Source organism: Zerene cesonia, chromosome 29 (assembly GCF_012273895.1).
Source record: "Zerene cesonia ecotype Mississippi chromosome 29, Zerene_cesonia_1.1, whole genome shotgun sequence".
NCBI classification, from domain to species: Eukaryota; Metazoa; Arthropoda; class Insecta; order Lepidoptera; family Pieridae; genus Zerene; species Zerene cesonia.
This window is the reverse complement of record NC_052130.1, coordinates 4,554,307-4,569,284: the sequence shown is the minus strand read 5'-3', so window position 1 is coordinate 4,569,284 and position 14,978 is coordinate 4,554,307. Positions and strand designations below refer to the sequence as shown.

General features: G+C 33.4%; 2 protein-coding genes across 2 annotated transcripts; one reads left to right on the top strand and one right to left on the bottom strand.

The window, feature by feature from the left end:
* Positions 1 to 2,041: 2,041 nt before the first annotated feature.
* Positions 2,042 to 6,783, top strand: LOC119837896. Its single transcript, XM_038363679.1, has 3 exons — positions 2,042 to 2,215; positions 2,578 to 2,833; positions 6,060 to 6,783. The coding sequence occupies exons 1-3, from the start codon at positions 2,087 to 2,089 to the stop codon at positions 6,374 to 6,376; spliced, it is 702 nt and encodes a 233-aa protein (XP_038219607.1). The 5' UTR covers positions 2,042 to 2,086; the 3' UTR covers positions 6,377 to 6,783.
* Positions 6,784 to 12,742: 5,959 nt separating this feature from the next.
* LOC119837841 lies at positions 12,743 to 14,021 on the bottom strand. Its single transcript, XM_038363618.1, has one exon. It carries the CDS (start codon positions 13,980 to 13,982, stop codon positions 13,152 to 13,154), a length of 831 nt encoding a protein of 276 aa, XP_038219546.1. The 5' UTR covers positions 13,983 to 14,021; the 3' UTR covers positions 12,743 to 13,151.
* Positions 14,022 to 14,978: the final 957 nt, after the last annotated feature.

Here is a 14,978-nt window from a genome sequence, read left to right as displayed (position 1 = left end):
TCCAGTCGTCAATCCTTTCCTTATTTCTTTCCCTATAAAGCGAGCAGCGCATTCCCAGAGGTAGAGCTTCGACTAATGTTTATGGGCAGTGGTGACCGATAACCACCAGGCGAACCACATAAAAAAAATTGTCAGAACTAGACTAAATTAGGGAATTATTGGACCGTAATCTTCCATATTTGAAGGTTGTTTAGTTTTTTTTTTTTTGAAGATACTAACAGAAGCTGGTACGTATGATGCATGCTGATCCACTGTTTGACACATAACCATACCCCGGTCACTGCCCAAACAAACAAACACAACAAATGACACGTCATCGTCAAACATTGACAAATTCATTTATCACATATACCGAATGCCGTCATGCTGTCTGGGAGGCTAAAACTTGTTTTTGTATCATAGTACATGATACACGTTTTATGTAATATTTAGTTAAAGCACAGATTTGGTAGAGACGTAGATAGGCTTTACTGATAGTGAAGTTTCACGAACTTTAATCCCAACTATTTAATAAAACATCCGTAATACCTTGACCGTCTATTTTGTTAAAGAAATTATCGACTAATAGTATGAAAAAGGTCCTTGCTTTTGTAAAATTAAAAAAGACCTAGGGCTCGTTAGTAAGAAAAAATCTTTATTTTATTCTTCTTGTCCTCTAAGAACTATACTTTCATTTACTTAATTGAAAACATACAATATAAATAAGACTTATGGGAATATAAATACGTGTACCGGTATCTACCGCTCACTCAAAAATAACTCGTGTTATTATTGCATGAGTTACAATGAACTTTATCTTAACTGTTATAAGATTACTTTTTCATTAACCATTCACCGTCAACACATATGTTATTATCCTTATAATGTGTAGTCGAAGGTGATGATAATACCTATAAGTAATTGTCAAAAAGACAAGAGCATCTAAATCTTTATTATTAAATTAAAATGTAATTAAAGTATATTTCATGTTTCTCAAAATACAATTACCAAAGTTTAGAAATATGTATGTAATAATAATAAATAAATATTTTGTAATTGAATGAAAATACCGATGCAATTCAATTTATAAAATGATCATAATCAATTTCTCAAATTGTCATTCCACTAGCTACTTCTTCTATCCACGACGTTGTTCACGCAAGCAAGTCTAAGAAACCAGAATCTAAATATTCCATGTCCTTATTCTTCAGGTCATGTAACTGGTATTATCCTATGAAACGATTCTATCTTCGAAACACCATACATTCCGTATTAACATACAAACTTTCTATCAAATTACTGAAACGAAACTAAGATCTGTCTCACAAAAATCGATCGATTTAAAGGAAGTTATATGACCACCATGAAACACGCGACGCGCACGCGCATGCGCCTGCCAATTCATTATTCACAAAGTTATGATATTAATTTCGTACACGCACACTTATATAATGTTAGAAAACATCCAATAAATGTTAATTTTACAGCTTAAATACATGATTCACGGATTCGTCGGGCAATCGAGTGCGCAATGAATACAAGAACTCGATAGCTACGCCTGCAGACCTAGGAACGGTATAGACCACGCATTGAAAATAAGAAGTGTTGAACACGACAACTTGAAGAATTATATGTGTTAAGTTATATTTTAGCTATAGTACAATGATAAAACTCTGAAATGATGTTGAGAAAGTACCCATTACTACCACGTTGCTGTATTACTATGTGTACACATCAAGCTATAAAAAAATATACACCATTCATACCTTAATAATAATATCTATTTAGCGTTTTATAAATTTTGAACTCAAAAACTTCGTTCACTAAAAGAAACCATTTACTGACAAGAACATAAATAAATACTAAAAAGGCAATATACATAATTTGTTTGGTAATCAAAAAAATCCAATGCATTCCTAATAACATTACACATTTCAATATTTACATGTCTTCCAAATCCCATATAACATGAACGGCGTCTAGTCTATACATTTCTACCCCTACCACAGTACGAGACTAGCAATTTTGTTACCACCTAGCCAGTGGGGGCCGATAAATATAACAGTCACACCACACTTCTGAACATATCACTTACCACCGTCACACCATGAAGTACTTCGTTTTGGTAGTGTGCGCCGCGGTGGTGGCCGCTAAGCCAGTGGAAGATGACGTCATGGGCTCCGTGGTTGGAGTCGTCAAGAACTGTGGTGAAGCAGATGTCTCCCTGTGCCTTAAGGTGTGATAGTGTTGTGTTTTGTGGATAGTTTCATTGGAGTTTCAATTGATATGAGCTTTTGTGTAATTGAGTCATATGAAGTTGTTCAATTGTTATGTTTTATTTATTATTGCACTTAATTAAATGTAATAGTACAATAGTTTCAGTTTTGATAATTTAGTTTTTTTCTAAATTCTAATTAATGAATCTTTACAAATAGTTGAGTTTGAAAATACTGTTTCTTTTTTCAATCTTTTGACTTTGTAAAGGAAAATTTCAATTGTAAAGGGAAATTAGCAAATATTTGGTATTGTAATGTCAATTTAAGAGGTTTAATTGCGTATTTTGAATTGCCATATGATTATATATTATCTTAATTACAGGAAAAAGCACTCAAGTACGCCGAAAATTTGGCATCAGCCCGTGAAATAAGCATCACCGACGGCATCACCCTCATCGGTACCGGTTCTTCCCGTTCAGCCAGGTCCTTCGAGCCCCTCCCAGAGGAGCCCAGGGCTAGGGAGAACCAGGTGGAGTCCAGGCTTCTGGACGCAGCAGCTGATTTCCTCGAGAACCATGTCATCCAACTGCGCATGCCAAAGAGTACAGTGGAGGATGTGAAGCGCTCGCTTGAAGAAGGTCAGTATTTACATCTGTTGCTTTTTTTATTAGCGAAAAATTAGTGAGCTGTGACGGTGATAAATTGAGTAAGAAAACAAATAATTAATAATAAACTTTAAAAAATTAGATTTTTTATCAAATTAAATTAGTCAAAATGATACGATGAAAAAACGTTTCAAGCTGAATAAATAACGTTTTATAGATTGCGTTTATGCAATGCCTAGAACAAAAAAAGTTGTAAGGTTTGCTTTAGAAGTATATTATCTAGATTATGAATATCAAGGGCACTGATTAAATATTTCATTGAAATTAAAAAGTAGATATAGCTATTTCTTACCTTATCTGATTTAAAGCAATTATCGCTTTTTCGATGAAAAAATACAGAAGTTAACACAAATTACAAGAAAATTTACCTACAGTTTAATTTTCTTAACCTTATGAATCGTTTATTTTCACTACATAGATCAGATATTTTATAAAATGTGTCTACAAAATCACTAGGTAAGCTTTTTCAAACTGACAAATTATCTGTGTGTGTTCGTTAATTATAATTGAATTAACCAACACATAATATCTCACTATCTCCACGCCACATAAATCCGATTACGAATCAAAATAATTAGTTGAGAAGATTCACACATTTCAAAAAAGAAAGTGTGAAATAAGTTTCGTACAACTTACGAGTAGTGAAATAATTGTTTGAGAGTGATTATTTAATCCGAAAATATCGTTTAAATCGTAGCTTTAGAAGATTATGTACTTAACTTCTTTTTTCTCAACGTATGTTTTTCTTCTACAACGTTCTATTAATTTCCCATTAATCCCCGGGTATTTGTTCTTTTAATTATTTTTATAAAAACTAACAAACCAATTTTGTTGAAATAATGTTTGAATTATAAATAGATTATCACCCGTTTGACATAACAATGTTTTTTAATATGCATTTTTTTATCAGAACAAAAAAAGGATATGACAAGTTAAAGGTTGTTTAGTAAATAAAGAAAAAACACTGAGGTTTTTTTGTGTTTTACAATAAAATAAAATTAATGTGCGTATACAAATAAATTCACAATAGTACGATTACGCTTAAAACTGTCTATAAGTTGTTTTTATAAAAGGGCTAACATAACAAATCTTCGTGTGTGTTTCTATCGAAATATCTCAATAAACATCATCAAAATAGCTCTAGTATTTGTGGCCATTCGGACGATAAAAACAAAGTTTCTCATTGCGTGATTATTTGAAGCGGTTCATATTTAATAATAATATTACTTAGTACTCTGAGAGATTAACCTCGTAATCTACTTTATCACATGCTGTTAAACCTGGCAGTAAATATAGTTTCTCTCATAACTTAAACATATCTGACATATCAGCGTATGGTAACCACAAACTACTATCGCATATCAAAATTCTTATAATTATAAATTACGCAATATAGTAGTTATATAAACATAATATAATAACTCTCACCAAAATGCCGAGCGAAAATAGAAAGTATATAAAAAATCTAATTAAAACCGAGCGAATGTAGGTTTTAGAAATTGCATCCTTACTGTTTCTGTAAGTTGTTCGAAAGTTCTGGAACGGGTCTAGCCAGGGTATCTAATAAGGCCTATTATAGTTGAAAGCTGGCGGAGTCAAGTTTTTACTGATGCTCCAAGTATATCGGTTTTTAGCATCCGTTACTTTCAAATGGGCAATACTTGCCTTTGATGTACACAATTATCAATTTTATATTGTTGTAAATTGGTTCCAATTTTAAATAGACATTAAAACGGGGGGTTGATTATGTCTCATTATAGTAATAGGTGGTAAAAATATTAAAAAAAAAATTAACTTACAGTAACATGATATCTTTAGATCAGTGCTTCATCTATCTGTAACGATTCGAATTGAATTATATTATATAACAATAAAAATGAAAGTGATTTTTTTATGTAACCTAGTCATGAATTACAGTTATCTTGTAATTACAATTAGTATACGTATCTTTTTATTCTTATGTGTTACCTTTGTCATATTTATGTCAATTATGAACTAGATTAACCTTTGATAAAATAAAGTTATACATACAGGAACGGATAATCATAAAACTACGTAACTTATTAACTGAACAAACAGTTCATTAATATTAGCAGTATCTGGATCTACACTGCGCAGTATTTCGTATCGTATGTAATATTCAAATACAATACATACGGTATTCAAAAAAATTATCTATAACGTGAATTCTATTTAGCCACATCCGCTATCCGGATTAAAGTTTAATACATTTTTTTAAATTCAATTTCAAGCAGATATAATATCAATATTTTTAAAATTAGAATTTGCTTTTAAAGCTTCTAGACATTCTTTCAGAGGAATTACTAAAAGACATTTTAATAGATAACACATGAGAGTGCAGTCATACGTCCGTTTGGCCACTATAAAAATAATGACACGAAATAATGCAAGTGGCGGAGCTTTTGCGGTGTATCGAATAACCAATGAACTTTCACGGCATTATGCAAACACAGTGACATCTTGAATTACAATGAAAGTAAACGTTTGATTTTCATTGTTTCAACTGATTTGAATTCGATTCAGGTGATTTTGCCGATCAGTATTTAGACTAGAACTATTGGGTGCGTTTGAGAAAGTAGACGATCGCCGAGATTCTGAAAGGGAATTAATTGAATTTGCACACGCGTGATGGAAGTGATAAAGACTTATTATATTTGGTTTAACGTTAACATTAATTTGTGATACTTTTTTCGTATTATACTTCGGGTAAATCAGTTTTTTTAGATGTGAAAATTGTACACAATCGATAGAAATAAATAATTATTAAAATGTGATTGCTACATAAATATCTTTCTTTATTCTAATAATTTCCACAAAATTATTTAAAATTTCTTATTACGATTGATTTTAATTTTTGAATGAATTATATAAGCCGCAACGGAAGCATTATTTTAATTTGATAGCGGCTAATTGATCTCTCTCTAATTTATTATAATTATTTCCTCATGACATAAATAAATATCATTATAATTGCATTTGATCTCTTATAGTCGTTTATATTATAATAAAAAGTAAGTGTTATAATTTAAGTAAAACAATCTCTCTTGAATATAAGCAAATCTAAACCATTTAACACACGTCAAGGTATATTTGTCCTAAAATTTATAAATTTTGACAAATTAAGATAAACATTATAGTCCAGTATGAACGTATTTTTCAATGTACCCTATCTTTCCAGGCCGTGGCAAGAAGAAGAAGCTAAAGCAGCTCCTACCCATCTTCGCTCTGCTCCAACTGAAAATCCAGTCCCTGATCCCACTCTTCCTCGGTATCATCGCCTTCGCCGCAATCAAGGGTCTGATGTTGGCTAAAGCTGCGCTCTTGGCATCTGCTCTTCTCCTCCTCAAGAAACTGCTCTCGAAGCAAGAGCATCATGAGAGTTACGAAGTCGTGGCGCATCCCCACCACGACGAACACTTCTCGCACCCAAGCCCTCACGGCGGCTGGGGCAGGTCCCAAGACGCCCAAGAAATGGCATATAACGCCTACAACTAAACCTAAGAACAGTCAAAAGAACTAATTTATTTTATTTATTTAAATTATTGTTGAATGTTAGACTCTGCGTCACCATTATTTATTGTACCTGTTCTGTTTAGTACAAATAGGTTGATAGCTTTAATCGTTTCTTGTTCATTACCTAGTCACTTCGCTTTTTATGCTTGTGTAAATAGCTGTCATTGATATTTATGCTGTTATGTTATCATATTGTATGTATTCATTTTCGATACATTTGTATTACGTTTATATATCTTCCTAATTTTCTCGTATTACTCATTATTATGTGTATAGATTCTTATATTTATGTATTTCGGTGATGCTTGTATATCTTTCCATCCTACACTTTCCATTTCAGATCACCTGAGCCATATTTAATTTATTTACGCTAGATAACATTCAAAGATTGTTAAATATTATGTTAAAGATACACAATAAAAAAGAATAATAGTACATCTTTTCTTTTATTTTTGAATCATCTGTGTCCATATGAAAAGGACACCATATCTTAAGCTTTAGTCAGTAGAAACTGCATCTTATGCAGATGTTTTTGCCTAACACATCTATATACAAGAAACAAGTAACAGCAAAAAGTTACTCACTTGAAGTGGAAGGTCCAGAAAACCGGAAAAATATCCCATGAATACGAAATTCAATAACGAAAGTCATTCCGAAAATGACAAAAAATACACCATATTGTCTACATAGCTAAACACATTATACTTACGGAGGCCCGTATCTTTTTCCTCAGATTTCTCAGTATATTCTGATAAATTATTCTTTGTAATTACGGCCAAGGATCAGGGAAGGCCTACGATTAAGAGATATATGGGCGCAAGCTTACAAACTCCCTCAGCCCGATGTGACGTCTCATACATGCTGATATGACCAGAAGAATGAGGAAGTTTTGAAGTCTATGTCTAAAATAATGTCCCACATGACAACATACTATATATAGCAGTGGTGGCTCAGTGGTGAGGACCTCGGACTTCAAAATCGATAAGTCGGGGTTCGAGACCGGGCGACCGCGCAGGAAATAAATAGATTTTTCAATTTATCTGCGCATGTAGATAACATCACCACTGCTTAAACGGTGAAGGAAAGCATCGTGAGGAAACCGGCATGTCCAAGAATTAAAAAGTTCGAAGACATGTGACATCTGCCAACCCGCACTTGGCCAGCGTGGTGGATTATGGCCTGAACTCTCATAGGAGGCCTGTGTCCCAGCAGTGGGAACATATATGGGCTGATGATGATGACAACATACTTAAAAAATATCGATCTAGGTTCTTAATACAAAAATAAAAAGAACGTAAAGATACAGTATTTAGAAAATATCACTCATTTCCACTATAATATTTCAAAGACTTTTAGGACAATGGAAAGCGTGGGTTTTTAAAAGACAACAATTTTTTTTTTTCTAATTCTAATATGCACATAAAATGATATTTATATTTTTATATCAGTTGGAAATTTCTAAAAGTTATGTTAACAGTAACCTCTTTTTTTCTTATTCGCATACATCCTAACATTCAATTAATATAGTTAAAATTAAACGGATTAAGCGTGAGTTTGTACATCCCATTAAATTAAAAACCTATAAAATTAACGACGAAACGAAACTTATAAAACAATTCTCAATATGAATTTCTCATAAACGCCTGCGCATCCGCAAGCCTACATCCTCATATTAATCAATAATTGCATCAATGATCTTAATTGCAAAGGTCTCAAAAGTATGTAAAACTTTCTACTCCGACCGCTAATGTCGTGGGAAATAGTGTAAGTATGTTTGAAACAATGGCATTTAGAAAATCCATTGCTTGTTCCGTGGAATGCTAAACAAGTGTGTCTATTTAAATTGTCTATGATTTTATACTCTGTATTGTGAACGGACAGCTTTATGATTCAATCTTAAGGATCTGTATTTCGATAGATGCACTTGTAGTTCAACATTCAATACATAAGTATATATTAAATATGGATATATATAAAAGAACGATATGCCGGCCGATTCCATTCGCGGATGAACATAACATCAATGCCAAGTAAAATATTATAAAAGTCCTTTCAGAAATTTTTGTGTGAAAGAGATAAGAAGGCCGGAGGTCCGTTTCCTTCTCCTCACCTCCTAGTCCATTCCATCTTTCCTTTACCCTTTAGAGGCGGGCAGCGCATACAGAGGCTCAGACCTCTGCAATTGTTCATGTGATTACCAAATCACTTACCTTCAAGCGAAAGACTAGCTCAGTTTGCCCACAAAAAAAAAAGATAAAAATATACATCCAAACCTTCGCGTTTCATCTACCCAATCGTCCGACCGCGGATGGTGTCTAGCAACTCAAAATCAGAATGTGTAAAACGGTAAATAACCCCATCCAATTCTTGCGAAAATTGTGATCAATTTTTCAGCTGTTCCTGCATATAAATTGTAAGGGAAATCTATCAACACTATAAAGTATATTACTATCCTATAAATATCAAGTTGAGAGTCAGGAACTTGTTTATGGCACGTTTACATGTTTATGTGTTTGTGAGTCTATGTCAATGTGTCAGTGTGTCGTGGAATTTCATTGATAATTCAGAAGCTAGTGCTCGCTGTGCTAGGATGTTTGTGTATCTATTTATAACTAAGGTCCTTGCGAAAGTAAATATTTATATTTGTATTGATTGCTAAAGTTCCCTATAATACATGTTTTTGTATCAGTTGTAATATATTATGTTCAATTTACTGTATATTTAATGTATAGAGTAATTTAATATATTATCAGTTCATGTAAACACCAGATAAATAAAATTATATAGTGACTAGGTTCTTATGTTCCTAGGTTCCCAGTAGGACCTACTTCATGTTAAATGAAACGGTTTTTGAGAAGGTGCATAAATGAGTCTATTATGTGAGTTCTACAGCTGTTGTAGAACAAGTGAGAAACTGAACTGAATTTCAACCATTTTTTTTTTATTTTTACAATTGTATAGTAGGTACATACAACCTTAATAAAACCTTAATAAAATGTTCAATAATCAGTTTAACTCTATGTAGACAGAACCATAGCATATTATTCTCTTCTATTTACACATTTGGTTCCTCAGATATAATTTTTATAATTTTTCGCACATTGATAACACACTAAACTTTGGCACTTGTATTAATTTGTTTCCGCGCCATCTATGCAAAATGCTTTGAACAACATTCGAGGCCAAGTTTGTTTACAGTTTGAATACTCGTTGCATGAATGAGTTTACGCCTTAGTTACGCTCAAGGTTTTCCGTTTGTAGCAGTATTACGCTAATTGATGCCAATGAACTTTGTTATTTATACGTTATATAATATTATCCATATAAAGATCAAAGCCAGTGGGAATTTATTTCAAGTTATTTTATTTGCTTACCTACATAAGCTACTAGTCTATAAGCAATGTTTATGTTATATTTATCTAGTAGTACAATTTTTAACTATCTTTATGTACCGATTATTTTCAAATTAATTTTGAAGGTTTGTGCCTTACCTTATATATTTGTATGTGTTTAAAAATGTTCGTGTTAAAATGTAATGAAATTATAATTTTAACGGTATCTGTACATTGCGTTGTGAATTACAATCCGTTTGAATTCTGTCGAAAGCAAGTTCAAGGTTATGTCTTTCACACTTTATGCGCTAGATGTCGCTTTTTACAATGGTAATGTTAACCATGATAATATTTTTATAATAAACTAACAAACCCGGCGATCTTCGTTTCGTCACCAGATGGCTGTATGTGAAAAATGATTTTCCCGCTTTTCTATTGAAATTTTTCCTGAATTTTCTTTGCTATGAACCTCACGAAGCCGGAGACCTTTCTTTGCGTTCTGGAGTCAGTAAGGAAAACCCGACTTATTTTTATATAGTAGACTTGCGATAGTTAATGTATTATAGTAGAATCCCGGCGTCACTCGCGTGTTATCATTAAGGAGAAAGCAAAAACGAGCCTATCAGGACCATAAGTTATGAACAAATTCATTTAGATATGTCATATGATAAGCTGTTTCTGCGTGAAACGAACAAACATCCATCTATCCAAATTTACAAGCTTTCGCGTTTATAATATTAGTAGGTTAGCCCACAATAAAACCAAATTAAAATATTCATATAAATCAAAAATGAACCCCCAAATCTGTTGTTAAGCGTAAAACTCGTGAACGGAACCAATTAGGCAATGTTTTTTTATTTATTTTCTTTATATAAGACATACAACTAATAATGAATATATATATATATATATATATATATATATATTATATAATTAGTATAGTCACAACAGTATGGTTATTGAATGCAGTGAGCATATTAATGTTAATATTTCCGACTACGATTAGGAAAACCACAAAAATTTATTTGAACCTAATCATTTACAAATTTAAAACGACCTGTTAATCAGGTGCCTGTGTCTTCAATTTACAATGATATTAATTTGATTCAATAATATTAAATTGTGCGGAAACGAATAAATTATCAGTGACATCCTACTAATATCCTACTATCCTACTAATGTTATACAGGCGAAATTTTTTGATCCCGATATTCCTTCGGGATGTGGACTTACGCGAGTGAAACAGCGGGACGCTAGTATTTCATAAAATCGATCAATTTGAATAATCAGAACTACATTACAATTACAAAATAATGTTGTATAAACATTATAAACACCCGAAAGTTAACCGATTTTCATAGTTTTGGACATTCCTATTACTATTATATTAATTATATAAATCAAGCATAAAAAGGTAAGAAGAACCGCTTCTTTGAATTTTTATATGTTTTTCAGCAAGCATGCCGCCTGCGGCTTCATCCGCGTGATCGAAGGAGAAAATTGTCCGTCTAAAGTTATTCCCGCGTACTTCCCGTCTCGTGGGATTTCCGGGACAACACCTGTATTATGTCTTTTTTCATGTCTCAAACAATATCAGTTCAAAATTTCATCGAAATCAGATCAATGGTTTAGGCGTGAAAATGAAACTGTAGACAAAGGTACTTTCACATTTATTATATTACTAGCTTTAGCGCGCGGCTTCGCACGCGTTAAAATCGGAGTAGTTTAAAAATTGTACATACATGTCACCTTCCTCTTGAATCACTCTATCTATTGAAAAAAACCGCATCAAAAACCGTTGCGTAGATTTAAAGATTTAAGCATACATAGGGACATAGGGACAGAAAAAGCGAGTGTGTTTTAGTAAGTAGCTAAGAAGGGGTTAGCCAATTGATCCGGCTGCGAGTAGCTAGCCTATGATACTCAGTTAACTTGTAGCTTCCTAAATTTTTTATCGATCTGGTTGTTTTTAGTTAAATCGTAATAAAAAAAATCCAATTAATATATCCACTAAGTACATTGCGACGATTTACCTCCAATTTATTTGTTGTTATTAAGATATACTGGATATATCAAGAGCTCAGAGCGGCATTGAATTCACCTCTAAATCTCAAAAAATGTTCTGTTAATTTTCTATGATACTTACATTTTGTAGTAGTTTTACCACAGATTACTAAATTTTGCATTTTCTTGTACTTAAAAATCCTAAAACGTACAGAAAGTACTCTACTAGTAATTACCGAACGTACGAAGCTGAACTAATGAGCAATTTAAACAAGAGCTTAATCACAGGAGATATGATCTTTAGTGTTACAACCGTGATTAGATTATAATATCTCGTATTAGTTACTGACCTACTGGAATATCCGCGTTTCACCCGCTTTTACTTATAGAGGAATGTAAACCCGTCTGAAATAGATTTGAGATAACTGAACTATTGTGGGAGTCATTAGAAATGTGACTCAGTGATTTTGGCGCTTCTGTGACTTTTTCTTTTGTGTTATTTTGGTAAATTATTTAAAATTGTGTGACATGCGATTTGATGCGAATAATTTGAATTTCTGTGTTTGATTTTTTTTTTATAACTAAACATTCAAACGTGCAGGCGACCTTATGGAATCTGATGCCCGATGTTCAGTTGCATTAGCGATATTTATAATAGACACAGCGGATGTGTTGCCGTCCTTTAAGAAATGTATATACCAGACAGAATTTTTAAGGATATGGAATTGTTGCAGGTTGTGTTGAATAAAAAATGAAGTTGTGCAAGCTTCGATGCTTACGTATTTTTTTAAGCGCATTATTTTTAAATGAAATAAAAAACAATGTAAGATTTTATAATTTGCATATTGTGCAATATTAGTGAAATTATAATGTTCCTCGGTTTATTTAAGTTTTTGTATTAAATTTAATTTGAATTTTTTATTTCACAAAAGCAAGTGAAGTATAGGGACATGGATAAAATGAAACACGTAACAATTTTTTTAACTTTAATATTTGAAAAAAAAAACAATCATTTACTTTTTAAAACAACATGTACTTAAATATTAACATACATAGTTAAGTAGACATACATAGGCGAGTTCAACAGTCCTTATAATAAATAGAATAATACTATACAAATACTGAAATAACATAAAATATCATATAATATTTATCACGATATAAATAAAAACAACCCGTGAGGAGTTCGACTTCAAAACCATAAACAGGCAAAAGTATAATAACTTAAATAATAATTAAAGCCAGGTACACACGACATATGCATCAACTATCTATAGCACACATTAAATACATACGATTCTATAATAAATAGCTACTCAATACCTATAAGGTTTACTTCATTCAGTCATAAATACAATCACACGGCACACTCGTACACAGGCAGTGGAGAAATCGTCGCGGAAATAGGTCGGTTTAGTAGGCTACGGCTTTTGCGAGGCGTACGCCAAGTTCTGAGCGTCAAGCGCCCGCCCCCATCCACTACCGTGACTTGCACCGCTGCTGTAGCCAGCCGTGTCACCTCCATACCCACTTGCACCACCGTAATCGTGACTCGACGTGTGACTCGACGAATGGTGAGGATGCGCGACCACTTCGTACGTCACATGCTTCTGCTGAGACAGGAGCTTCTTCAAGCCAATTATAGCAGATAGTACCAGCGCCAACTTTCCAATCAACAACGCTTTCCCAGCTATCAAAGCGATAGCGCCGATGGCTAATGGCAGCAACGCCATCATCTTCAACATGACGGCCGCAATTATGGGGCCGAGAATCTTCGCCGCTTTCTTTTTCTTCCCTCTCGATTCTTCCGACAGATCATTGTCATCCGCAAACGACGTGACTGTGTCTTCCAACGCTCTTCCCACGCTGGAAACCGTGTCAATGACATCCGATCCTTTGACTTCAATGCGCAATGAATGTGTCTCGAAGTAATTCTTCAGTCTCGAAGCCGGATCTAAGGCTCTGGGCGCGCCCGTGGTAGGGGGTGCATCTGCCGCTCGAACCACAGTGACCCCATCCGTTAAAGCGAAGGTTTCCTTTTGTCCAATCATTTTGTCGACGAACGAGAAGAATTTATACTTGAGGCATGACGTGGAGTCCTTTCGGAGGCAATCAGAAATTCCGTCTAAATCATTGTCGGTATGGCCGCTTTCTTGTGCGGGAAGGGCGGCGCAAATTACCGCAAATGTGAGTACAACGACCGTCCTCCACATAGCTAGGTTTCTTAGAGACTGTGCGCCGGCGCAATGCATCTAACCTTAAATAGCGTACTCTCCGCACCCCTCGCGATGTGACCCGTGGAAAAAACGTATCAAAACAATATAATGGACTTTCTCAGTAAGTAGAAGTTAGGTCCAGTGCGGTAACGTTGCGTCTGCGAAAGCCTTTGGTCAATGCAAAGGTCGTGAACTTGAATGGCCCATTGTGTGGGCTATAAACGTCTCTTCAAATTTTGCATCTATTCAAACCGGAATAATCGGCAACAACGTTAAAGTGATTTTACACAAAGACGCTTCTGTATGTAGGAACAAATACTACCTAATAATTTGCCGACCTAGGAGTTTTAATAATTATTTCTACATGTGTGGAATAATCTAATAAATTATGCATGTAATAGAATTGCAACTAAAATAATAACAATAACTTCACAAACAACAAAGGGCTATATAGTCAAAAGTTTTACAACAGATAATGTCTTTGTAGGATACCATTTAATGTTTTCTGCAAAGTAAATTTAGAAGTTTATCGCCTCTCCCTTTTATTACTTCAACTCAAAACAATCAACATGCATTATATACTAATAAAAACACATATCATGAAGATCGAAAAAAACAAATAGCAAATCCGGTGAGTCAGTCGATAATTTCACATTTACAATTGAGACCAGTTTCCAATCCTATGAAAGTTGGCGACACTTGATTTAGTAGTACTAGAACTTTGAAAGTAATTCCTTTACCTAGTGCATTCCTTGAATAGCAAAAAAGTTGAGGAAAAAAATCCCTTTCAGAATAAGAACTAAGTTTTAGGTGTGTATCAGAGTATCTGATTTCGTTTAATTTTTTTTTTTTTGGCATAAATAATTTCATCCTGAGTTTCTATAATTTATATTATGATAATTGGTGTATTATTATTTTTCTATCAAGTACTTTACTTGTGCCAGTATAATCGTATGACAATTAATAATAGCGTGGGTTTTTTATTTTTAATTCAATTTATTCTCATTATTCTCTATTTCATATACTCATTTC

Excerpts from the sequence above, each read along its gene's own strand:
- LOC119837896 (XM_038363679.1), top strand. The coding sequence starts at position 2,087 with ATGAAGTACTTCGTTTTGGTAGTGTGCGCCGCGGTGGTGGCCGCTAAG. Across the intron at positions 2,216-2,577 it reads ATGTCTCCCTGTGCCTTAAG|GAAAAAGCACTCAAGTACGC; the intron begins GTGTGATAGTGT and ends TCTTAATTACAG. Across the intron at positions 2,834-6,059 it reads GAAGCGCTCGCTTGAAGAAG|GCCGTGGCAAGAAGAAGAAG; the intron begins GTCAGTATTTAC and ends CTATCTTTCCAG.
- LOC119837841 (XM_038363618.1), bottom strand. The coding sequence starts at position 13,982 with ATGCATTGCGCCGGCGCACAGTCTCTAAGAAACCTAGCTATGTGGAGG.